At 40.1% G+C, this 12,356-nt stretch overlaps 1 protein-coding gene across 2 annotated transcripts in view; it reads right to left on the bottom strand.

Moving 5' to 3' along the window:
* Nucleotides 1-4,418: 4,418 nt before the first annotated feature.
* FREM3 (FRAS1 related extracellular matrix 3) overlaps nt 4,419-12,356 on the bottom strand; it is a 75,377-nt gene continuing 67,439 nt past the window's right edge. Inside the window, exons 7-9 of one of the 2 annotated variants that reach the window (XR_012511598.1) lie at nt 8,674-8,823; nt 7,103-7,259; nt 5,199-5,323 (exon numbers count right to left, since the gene is read on the bottom strand). Coding sequence is in view for 1 of the 2 variants with exons in the window: in XM_074377917.1 (XP_074234018.1) it covers nt 5,082-5,323; nt 8,674-8,823 (392 nt within the window). In the remaining variant the exon portion in view is untranslated. Of the gene's footprint in view, nt 5,324-7,102; nt 7,260-8,673; nt 8,824-12,356 lie in introns of both variants that reach the window. The other variant, XM_074377917.1, reaches the window with a different exon arrangement.

The raw sequence follows: 12,356 nt of genomic DNA, 5'->3' as shown, positions 1-12,356 counted from the left end.
CCTCCAAGATGCCCTGTCTGCTTATAGATTTCACAATGTGTCTCCACGCTAGATCATTATAGATGCAACATGAAAATAATCCAAACACAGACCTACGTTTCTTTTCACATTTTTACGCTTAATGCCTCTTTATGAAAAAAAAAATACTGGTCATTAGCACTGCTGCTAACAAATGCACAGTGGAAGGAATGGGACGCAAAGACAACACCATCCCCATTGGGCGTGATTTCTGGTGACCCCAGCTTTAGACACAGGACTGTGGTTTCCCCCAGAAGCGGCTGAGCTGTCCTTTGTGTGAACCCTCACAATGGAGTGTAATAGGGTTAATTAAGTTCTGCTCCAAGTTATGATTCCATTTACAATTTGGACAATGCATGCCTATAGAGACATTCCTACGGTCATGTTTAGAGAACTAGTGGATTCTCAAATTGTGTAGGAAAAAAATCTCATGTGGGAAAAACGGTTAATAATGGCTCTATAAAATAGTTTCTCCATCTTCAGGCAGGGTATGTGCAACTTAATTCTTATATCTAGACTTAGAACATGTGTTGATCAACACCTCTTTAATTTGTGAATTTCTAGCTCCTGACTTTGGTATTTCCTACCAGCCCTGAAAGTAGAAAGTAACTAAAATCTCCCTGTCTTCTTCATCCTCCATCCTGACCAGGGCCTCGCTGGGGTCCCCAACTGCAGCTCCCAAGGTGGTGCTTCTTTTCTGAGAGTCAAATAAAAGGCTGTGAACTCTTCATCTTTTTCATAAATTGCATCGTCCACGAAATTTACCACATGGGTGTTTTCTGCTTCTCAGCTGGCATATCATAGTGTCAAGACGTGCCACAATGCCAAGAGCGAAGCTGTCGGAAGTGCTGGTCTTTCAGATGACAGCCGAACCTCAGGTCAAGAAGTAAGGCTGGTTAACTAGACTTAGTATGGTGACCATTTTGCAATAAATACACATATCGAATCATTACATTGTGCACCTGAAACCAATGTAATGGTTATGTGTCAGTTACATCTCAACCAAAAAGAAAAAAAGAAAGAAAGAAAAAGAAAATAAGTGAAATCGGTGAATGAGTGATTATTATTAATTCAACTTACGGAGGGACACCTAGAGGAGGACCTACATCTATAGAGAGAAATGTACATATATTTTTTCCTTCCATCATGCTCCAAGTTCGGAGTCTTGTTCTACAGTCTTGAAATCACTGGATTTTTTAATACTAAGGTTACTAGGATTCTTCACACTGGACCAGTACAGCTTCTTTCTAAATACAGCTTAACCGCAGCTGAGGTTGGAATTCATACTGCTTTCATGTCATGGTGTGTGTGTGTGTGTGTGTGCATAAAATTTAAATTTTCCTTCCCTATTTTTTTGTGGGGGAAGGGGAGGTAATTATGTTTATTTATTTATTTAGATGGAGGAACTGGGGATTGAACCCAGGACCTCATGCATGCTAACCATGCACTCTACCACTGAGCCATACCCACCCCCATGACATGGTATATGTTAAAGCTGCCTGCCAAGGGTCACCTTGGGAAGATGAACCGAGTCATGTCTTCAGGTCTGGGCCTTGAGTTTGTGTACAAAGATCACTGAGTGCCGGGCTCTGCCTGGCTTCTCTGAGTGGGTTTTCTAGTTTTCTTCATTTGCTGTCTCTGCCAACATCTGCAGCTCTGCTGATCTCTAACTGCCGGTGGTACGAGTTTCCCGTGGCTGCTGTAACCAATTACCATGGTCTTGATGGCTTAAACAGCAGATGTTTCCTCTCCCATAGCCTCTCTTCGGGAGGCCAGGAGTCTGAAACGAGCATCCTTGGGACAAAATCGCAGTGGGGATTTGGGGTGGGGCTGCACTCCTTCAAGGGGGCTGTTGAGGAGAATTCATTTCTTGCTTCTGCCAGACTCAGGGGGCTGCCGGCCTCCCATGGCTTGTCCCTCCAATCTCTGCTTCTGCGGTCACCTCGCCTCTTCCTCTTCCACGTGTCACCACCAGTTCCCTCACATGAGGACGCTTGTCAATACAGTTAGGTCTCATCTAGGAATGTCTTTCCACCCCAAGATCCTTAGCTTAATCCCACTTGCAAACATGCTTCTCCCATAGAAGGTAGAATTCACAGTTCCATGAATTAGGACCTGAATTCTCTGCGGGCGTTACTCAGCCTACTACACCTGCCAAATTCTGTTTGTTTTGTTTCCTTTGTTCCTACCTCACTATGTTTAGAGATACATTTGGTGAGGCCCAGCTTCTGAACTCCACTTACCCTTCTTTCCTCTTTTCATTTCTCCTGTACTTAGTTTTGGTGACCTGCATATACCTCTTGGCGTCTGGCTTATTTTTTTAGAGTCAGACTTAATGTTGTAATTCTGTCACAAGTTGTGATAATATAATAGCGAGAGGTCATTACAACCTGTTTAATCTCCTTAATTTCATAAATAGCAGGAAGTTGCTATATTTGTTCTGTTTAAAATTGAAGTATAGTCAGTTTACAATGTTGTATCAATTTCTGGTGTAAACAACTTGCTACTGAACACATATATTTATCAATATAACTATAGAGTAAGTTTGGGGAGAAAAAATGGCCAATAATCTCATTACTCTAACACAAAGTTCTTATCTGCTGGAGGGATGTCCTTTTAGTCTTTCTTAAGGACTGCAATAGCAATGCGATCACTGATAATCTAGAATCCATCCCATGCTATCAAGTGGATGGCTCATAATTCAGTTAACTGTTTCCTAAGTATTGGACGTTTAGGTTGCTTATAATGATTCATTATTATAAGTAAGGCTAGGAGGAGCAATGTGGTGGTGCCTAAAGACAAATACATTTTAGGATGCTTACCTGGCAGAAGACTGACTGTGGAGTCATCAGTGTTGGGCTGCCCCTCGTAGCCCATGGTCACCTAGGCTGAGCCCTGGCGGGTGTGGTGGTGGGTGAGGACCCGTGACTGACGTCTCCGCTCCGGGAAATGACTGCCCTTAGCTGCCTGTCCTTTTCATTCACCCTGTATGTGGGCTCCTTAAATTGGGCCCTGGTACCGGAATGAAAAGTACAACGCCTTTCCATTTAGAGTTTACACAGTGACAATGACTGCATGGAGCACCTGGTACATCTCCATTATGCCTTCCAAATCCCTAAGAAAACTAAAATATTAAGTGAGAAAAAAAGTATATATATTTTTCTCCATAAAAATGTTAACATTGGGGAAGAATACACAAGGACGGAAAATGAGCCCAATTTTCCATAGTATGTAATTCCATTCTTGGTAGGAAATGAGCCATTTTTCTCTCTTTTAAGCCATTACATCACTTTCATTACCCAGCTGCTGAGTACACCACAGGTGGTATCTAGAATACCCTAGGTTTTATCCAAGAAGCCTAAAAAACTTAGTTTTGCTACCCCGGCATGAGTTACTGGGAGGAAACTGGGAGTGGAACAGGCTGACTTCATAGAAAGCACTGTGGCGAACATCACCCAGAAAAAAAGATGGAAACACTGCATTTATCTGAACGTAATTCCTTAACAAAAGACAGAACAAGAAAAAGAGTGATTTTCTGCAAAACATTGAAAGACTGGGATTAATTTCAGGTGCAAAATAGAATTCTCCATGGCTTTTTTTTTTTTTTTAAATACAAGGCTGATGATGTGAACTTCTCCTGGGCATGGAAGTACTCATTGGAGAGGTCAAGATGGATGTTTCATTTGGGAACTGAGTCAGGACATCTGTAGGATCTGTTGGATGTATCTGAGAATCATCCTGGCCAGGACGTAGTTTTCTCATTATTTCTTCTCCTTTCTCCTTTCCTCCTCCTCCTCCTTCTTCTTTAAACATTTATGAAGAGTCCATATCTCTCTGACATGTTGGAGAAGCCCCCCAAAAATGTTGGTTGAATATAATTGAGTTTAAAAGACATTTGATCCTAGTAGTCAGACAAAATGCAAGACAAGGGAGCGTGACTTTCTGTTAGTAGATATTTGCCCAGACAGGAATTAGAATTGGAAGGGATCTTAACAGAAATGGAGTGCAAACTCTCATTTTACAGAGGGAGACATGAGGTGAAGAGATGGGAAGTAGTTTGGAAAGGTCTCCTCTCTGGTGGGGGAAGGTGATGTTGTCCACGAATGAAGCAAAACTTGGGCTGATGCGAGAGAAGACTTCTTTACCTCTACATGCAGACCCCGTGGAGGTCAACAGCCTTCTTATCTCCTGCTCCATATTTCAGGAACTGGCTTCTTGAAACGGTTTTTATCACGTGCTATGTTGGCTTGAGAACAGATTAAGTCATGTCTAAAATACAAATTTAAAAATGTTTTTTACAAGAAATGCCTAAAATATAATGATGGGGCACAAAGATGTGGTTTTCAAAATATTTCAAAATATTTTGAAAACTCTAATTTACGTAGTATTAGCTGAAATGTATTCATGGTTAATTACACTGTCCACTTAAAATGAGTAAAGAAATAATTGGGCAGTTTGGGGATTATACAACTCTTCAACTTTTCCTTGTTCTCCCTTGTGGTACTTGCATTTTTATCACTTTCTCATTTATTATCCTCTTTAAAAAGGAGTTTGCAAGAGAAGAGAGAGTCGATGAAAGGATTTCCCTTCTAAGTGGCTCCGATTAAGGCTTGTAGTGGAGGAAGATCGAGCAATTGGAAAAAAGGAGATTTAGGCTTATCTGCAAATGTCAGTAAGGAAACTGAAAGAGGATGGTGGTATATCTATAGTTGAAGAGTGCTTTCTGTCCAGCATCAATCAGCGAAAAAAGGTCCATCCTTTTGTTTTTAACTGTTGATTTAATTGATGACAGTGGGGTTCACTGGCCTTAGTAACAAAGTAAAAGAAAATGGAAAAACACAAAGAGCACAGACTAATTGATCATTTCTGGGTTCAATACTTTCTCTCTCTGTGTGTGTATATATATATATTTGTACAGTTACATAAACTATATTTGCACATATCACCAGAATAGATATAACACAAATGACAGTACAGTATCATTGATATCCCAGAACTGCTAAGATCTAGAAACTGTGTTATTAGGGGACATGTTTTGGCTCTTTCTTCTCCCTTGAAGTCTTTCACTCAAGGGAATGACAAGCACTTTGTTTACGGTCAGTGATGATGTCACTGATGAAAATGGTGGTTTTATTTGGTTCTCCAAGCACCGCACCTATAGGCATCTCGAGAAATAATTCAAACCTCTCTGGACCCTCCAAGATGGGCTCTCCCAGGTCTTCAAGGATTGTCACTCGGAATATCTGCATGTGCACTCCTGGAGCAAAATTCAGATTTCGGCTGATGCCAACGTAGTCTATTCCAGCTAGTGGGAAAGGAAAAGCCAAGAGTGAGACTGTAGGATTCACCGTCATAAGTTTTCCTTCAGAGAAAAAAATGGAAGGTCTGAATCATTCTCCTATGTACACAGCACTCTCAGAATCATATTCTGTGGACTTGATCCCCAGAAAGGGGAAATTTCCATATTCTACCAAATGCCACAATAGCCATGCATCTGTGACCATGTGCCATCCTCACCAGTGCAAGCCATCACCTTCTGAGCGCTTCCACCAAAATCCCACCAACAGACTGAAGGCTCTCTGAAGGCAACTTCAATTTGTAGTGGAAGAACTTCTCTTTTTTATTTGGAACGGTTAAGATGATGATCATGACTTTTGATTAGGTTTCACTCGTTCATCTTTGCCAGATAATCTGGTTTACCTTTACAACATTCCACTCCATTTTATCAGCCGTGAAGTTGCTGCCATTTTCTGGGTTATTAATCATTTTGCAAGCTGGCTCACCTGATCGTATAGCCCCATTTGCTACTTATTTTAAAAATCATCAAAAGTAATGACAAATTCTAATCAATAGAATAAAATAGGAAACCCTGAGTGATATAAATAAATGGAGAAACAGCGTATTTACATTGTGTCAAGGTATGTCTCCATAAGAGATGTATTAACTGCAAGAAGAAAAGTGACTTCATAGTAAAAAAACCTGGCAGATATCACCTTGACCAAGTGATCAAAGTTAACAGCATCAGTAGTTGGATAAATTGAAACTGTGCCATTGAATAGAATGCAAAGAGAACACAGTATCATCTCTGGGACATTCCTGCTCAAACATCAGACAAGCCCAAAACGGGGGACATTTTACAAAACTGGTTTGTAATCTTGAAAAATATCAAAGTCATGAAAGTCTTGGAAAGGCAAGGATCTGCTCCAGATGGAAGAAAACTAAATGACTTGACAATTAAATACAATGGGTAACACTGTACTGTTTTTTTTTTGTTTTGTTTTGTTTTGTTTTTGTTTTGTTTTGTTTTGTTTTTGTTTTGTTTTGTTTTTGCTATATAAAGAATGATTTGGGGGAACACCTGGTGGAATTTGAATGAGGTCTGAAGATTAGATTGTGGTAACGTATGGGTTAATTTCCTGATTTTATGCTTGTGTTGTGGTTATAGAGGAGAATGTCTTCGTAGGAATTGCATTCTGAGTGTTTGAAGAGATGGTTCCAGGTTGACTGTCAACCTACTCTCAAGGGTTCAGGAAAAAAAAATGTTTGTACTGTATTTGTTACTTTGCTATAAGTTTGGAGTTGGATAAAAATTTTTAAAGCCATTAAATAATTACATTAAGAAAAAACAAAATGAGATTATCGTGAAAATTACCAAGGCAGGAGAGTAAGGGAAAGAGGGCTTGGGATCCTATGCACTTTGGTTCAGATCTTAATTCCAGTGCTTACTTGTACAAGTGGTTTCATCTGTTTGAGTCTCAATTTCTTTAATTGCAAAATGGGGATAATTTTTGCTACTTTACAAGGTTGTTGTGAAGATCAGAGATAATATAGCAAAGATGTTAGCACAGACTCTGGCAAACAGTAGGCATTCAGTGCACAGAAATTATAATTATCATTTATGTAATAAATAATGATATATTATAAATGCAGACACATAATTATTATTGTTAATTAACCCACCTGAGCAGACGTCAAGTATTTACTAGATTCTACTGATAACCAAGTCTAAACTGCTACCTCTGCGTGTCTCCTGTTTAAACCCACAAATCACCACCTCGAGCATGGATTATTAATCCATCCCTACCTGAGAGCCAGCAGGAGCGTCATTATTTGTATGCAAGGGGATTTATCTAAATAAATTTTAATTTTTTTCCTCCACCGTAAACAAAAAAGTCCAGTGAGCCAGTTGGTCTATTCTCTTTTGTTTCCACAAATCCTTACAAAGTGAGAAACAGCTCTGTCTGAAAATTAAGAAAATGATAAATAAATAAATAAAATAAAAATAAATAATAAATAACTAAAAATTTAAAAATAAAGACTTGAATTTTAAAAATTAAAAATTAAAAAAATTTTAATAAAGAAAGAAAATTAAGAAAACAAAAGAAAAAAAGGAAGGAAGGAAAGCAAAAAAAAAAAAAAAAGCAAAACAATAACAACAAAAGAACTCTTAAGGACCATCACTGGTGTCACGTACAACATGATGGAACACCCTCAATGAAGTGGTATTACATGTTAATTCTCCCAAGGGCAAGCTCTGGGCTGGAAACCTAACCAGTTGTCTTTAGTTTCCTTGACCATTTCTGCATACATGCTGAAACTGGGTTCACATTTTCATTGATAAATTTTCTCTTTGTGTCTTGTCACTTAGTGTAGGTTTTTAGATTGCTGGATTTTATTTGCAGGATTTGTGCTTTTATTTTAGTTTCTATCTTAAAATACTCTCGTGTGTCTTGGATCTATATGATGTTAGTCCTGAGCTAGGCTCACCTTCCATATCCCAGGAGACTACAATGTCTCTGTTGGCAAATGAGAAAATGTGAGGGACAATGTAGATGGAAATTTCCTTTTCTCTTCCTGCTGAATCCTACTCTGTGTGTGTGTGTGTGTGTCTGTGTGTGTTTTCCTGGTAAAGCAGCTGACAGGCTTACCAGAGGAAGTGGTATTCAGAACCATTTAGCCCCACTGCCAACCAGACCTTGATTTTCTATATCAAGAAAGGTACAGTGAGTGAGATGTGAGGACATGATGCTTGAAGCCAAGAAAAATGCCCAAGAATCAGGAGGGAAACCCTCCTACCCTTCCAGGGTTAAAAGATGCCTGGATTCTCCCAGGAGCTGGGACCTGCTCAGCCATCCCAGTGTGCCTTGGTCTGAAATAGTGTTTCTTATCTGCTTACAGTATCTACAAATATTCTCAACTCTGGAAAATTAATTTGGGCCCATGACAAGCAAGTGGTTAACAAATAAATTGTAAAGGCTACTGTTTGAATATTCTCTTTATTTTATAAACAGCAGAAGTCATTCTCTGTGCTCAGGTGGGAGAAACTTTAAATCAGAGCCCACTGACACAGACTTGGCATGCTACACTTGACGGATGGGACTTCGCCCTAGACGCACATCTGGGTAATTGTACATTTTTTACCCCCATTTTCAAATCAGCTGCTTTTATTTGTTTCCTTTTCCCTTTGAGGACTCACCCAACTGCTTACATGCTTTAAAAAAATGAGAGCTATTTTTTTCCTTAATATCTTTTAAACATATTTCTTTTTTTTTTAAAGGTTATACTCCATTTGTATCTATCATAAAATATTGGCTACAATCCCCGTGTTGTACCCTATTCTCTTTGTAGCTTACTTTATTTAAACATCCCTCTCACCTTCTGCTGATGCAGGCTCTGTCTTCCTGGACCGCACGGTGACAGAGGACACTGGGGAAAGGTCAGTGCCCGTCCTCCAGACACACACCTCCACGGAGCCAGCACTTCCATAGACGTGATACTCAGCATCCCCAAAGTGCAGGGCAGGCTCTAGGGAGACACCAAAGGACAAACTAAGAATGCTTCAGCCTCCCAGGCCCCCTGTCTCCTTCGGCCCTGGGTGTTTGTCACAATCATCAGACCTGACAGATCCCACAGGCTCGAGGAGAAACAAACAAAACACAGGGGAAAAAAAACACGTCAAGGAGTCTCACGCCGTAACTTTGATTCCAGGATGTGTAGTGTGATAAAGTTACTTAGAATTCCACTCATTGTTCTCCTTTAAGAGGTCGCCACTGCAAAAAGAAATTTCTCAGTTGGGGAAAACTGGCCAACTAGCCATCAGTCAGGCAAGTCAGCTGCTGTTGAGGAAAAGACGGCGAAGAATTTAGGAGGCTTTTTCTCAGGAGAGAAGTGCTCTTTGTGTTAAGGGACAGTCCAGCCAGGGTTCTGAATCCAGGGACTGCCGTGCCCTTTCCCCTAATATTTGCTTATCACAAAGATAGACAGAAATCTGAGGTATCCTATCAGCTGAGATGCTGGAAATGCTACCCCCAGAAGTAAAGAAGGTCCCCCTAGAAAGAGAAGGCTGAAGGAAGCCAGGGTGGGCAACAGGCTCTGAGGGTGGGTGGGAGAGAGAAACACAGCTTCCAATGGGAGGAAAAGCCAAGATTTGGCCAAGCAGATATACCCATCCATCCGCTTCTCCACATTCCAAAAAGCAGCCTATGGACTTAGCTGACCTTTCACAGCACAAGGTTTAGCTGTAACACTGGATGTACTGCCACGAAAAAGGTTTTGAAATGACCATTTTTTTTGGACTGTGAAATCCAGAGGCAGAAAAAAAACAACAACAACAAGGTAAACCCCAGGAAAGCAGCTTCACCACAGAGGAATGATCCCTGACACAGTAGAGAGAAAATCCACATTAGAGAGATGACACTTTTGCAAGTAGAACACAACAGAGAAGCACGTCAGAATTACATTTAAATTTTGGAAGGTAGAAATCAAATTTAATAGGTATTATTTGCTCAGGATATATTTTTAAAATAGATCCCTTAATGTTGTGGAGAGTTTTACTAAAAGTTTTACCACGGTATACAAAAGCTCTCATGATCTGACCTGAGTCTGTTTTTTTCTGGAGTTCTCAGGTACCACACCTGACACTGTGTTCTGTGTCCTAGTGACACTGAACAGCTCACATGCATCCAGGACAGCGTGTGGTTCTCGGTTCCGTCTTGGAGTCATCTTGGCCTCCATCTTGGCTGGTTGTGTTCTCTAAGCTGGAACTCTCTGTTCAATGTGCCAGTTTCACACACTTCTCCCCATTCTGTAAGACCTTGAGTAAGAGTGACGTGCTCTGGGAAGCCATCCATACTTCCTTCAAGAGGTTAGTCATCCCTTACCCTGTGCTCCTCGGACACTTTGCATCACTAACTATGGTGACTGGTCACACCTGCTAGTTGCTCGCCTCAGGTGCACCGCAGGTGAGAGGTCCGCACTCAGAGAAGGATGGGGTCATCTTCTCTTCTGACTCAGAACTTTCATTCCATCTTCCCAATGTTGCTCATGGATGTTTCTGATACCTTCAAGCTTGGGGCAGGAAAGAGGGAGGAGACGCAAGAGCAGCAGGAAAGGTCTTTCTTGACAGGTATCATCATGGTGACCATACTCCCTGGCCTTTTAATTTTTTTTTAATTGAAGTACAGTCAGTTACAATGTGTCAATCCCTGGTGTACTGTACAATGTCTCAGTCATATATATATATATATATATACACACACACACATATTTTCATTAAAGGTTATTTCAAGATATTGAATATAGTCCCCTGTGCTATACAGAAGAAATTTTTAAAATCTATTTTTATATATAGTAGTTAATATTTGCAAATATCAAACTCTCCCCAATGTTTTTTATTTTAATGGAGGTACTGGGGATTGAACCCAGGACCTCAAGAATGCTAAGCACATGCTCTACCACTGAGTTCTGCACCCCTTTATTATTATTATTATTACAATTTTTAATGGTATTATTATTATTATTATTATTATTATTATTATTATTATTATTATTATTATTATATTATTATTATTATTATTATTATTTGTAATGGCCTGGTCTTAGAAGATGGAAGAAAACAGATTCTGTCTCTCATGGGCACTTCTGTGTCCTCTCTGGAGATCTCTCACTCCCATAGTTGGGAATTTCTCACCTGTAGCTCCCTTGATGAAGATGACTGCATCTCTATTCTGGCTGGTCACTTAGTCCTTCCTCAACCATTAGCACTTGGCAGTGCTCGTGCTGGGGACTGTTCATCCCTCTAGGTGGCGCTTTTGGACAAGAGCTAAGACAGGTCCATCCTGGCTCTCTATCGCATGCATGGCTTACATCTGGTCCACTGCAACCTTCCTGCATCCTTTTCCTTGATAAACTCTAGGAATATTGCCTAACCCTAATGTAGTCTCTCTCTTCTGCTCATCTGTCAAAGCAGCCAGTAAGTTTATCTCCTACACTGAGATTTTCCAGGTAGAACCAGACCCCGTTCACTGTATCTCAGATGGTCTCCATAGGACCCCCTCTTGTGATTTAGTGCCAATTTGAAAAGCTATCATGTTAAAGCCACCATTCCAACACACTGTTGTGCGTTTTTGTCAGAGCCCTCCAGACATCTCAAGATCAGGGACCACATCCCACATGACTTTGCACCCTTAGGAACACATCATCTGGTGGGCTGGTGTGTTACACGTGCTCAGGAATTTATCAAGTGGATCGTCTTAACTTACTTTTGATATACTTTGAACTTATTACAAAAGTTTTTTTTTTAAGTTTGGACAAAGCTATCTGCTCTTTTTTTTTTTTTTTTTTTTTTTAAGCAGAGAATTTATTCTGTCTGGTATTGGGGAAGGGAGAGAGCTAAGAAAGATTTTTTTAAAAATTGAGTTATTACATCACTGTTCAGAGAAAAATTGTAAGAATTAAGCCTCTCTGAATACAGTAAGATACAAGATATAAGAAGAGGACAATGTCACTTAGAAGAAAAATCACGAAACTCTTCCAAGATGCTCTGCGTATTGAGCAACAGGAGATGTGGTGACAGAGAGGAAAGGGCAGCTCTGTGCAGCCCGGCAGCACCTCCAGGTCGTCCTCACCCTCGCCCTGTCTAGAAAACTGAGATACTGGCAATAACCCTTAAGGGCGGGCAATTCTGAGAGTATGACGTTTTGGCCACATCATATTTCTGTTAAATGGATTCCACACCCTTGGATGGGTTTTTATCTCCTTCAAAAGAGACTGTTCTTTAAATGGAAATAGGAAGGAGAAATGTGACAAGGCAGGAAGTGAAGCTTTCAAAAGAGATATAACCATCATTAAAAATGAATTCAATGTCCAGATTCAGAAAAATTTCATGCCAAGATCCAAAATGGACTTGCAGGTGAAGTGACAAACTTATTGGTAAACTTGGTCAAACTACTTGGATCAGGATAGATGCCAAAAGGTGGAGAATAGGAGAATTTTTTTTTCAGTTATTTCAGAAGAAAAAATAGATTCTAGAAACAAACTTGTAAAGTTAGTCTCTAGAA

The sequence above is a fragment of the Camelus bactrianus genome, chromosome 2 (assembly GCF_048773025.1).
Source record: "Camelus bactrianus isolate YW-2024 breed Bactrian camel chromosome 2, ASM4877302v1, whole genome shotgun sequence".
NCBI classification, from domain to species: domain Eukaryota; kingdom Metazoa; phylum Chordata; class Mammalia; order Artiodactyla; family Camelidae; genus Camelus; species Camelus bactrianus.
Note: the sequence above shows the minus strand (reverse complement) of the source record. Positions and strands in the feature narration are given on the sequence as shown.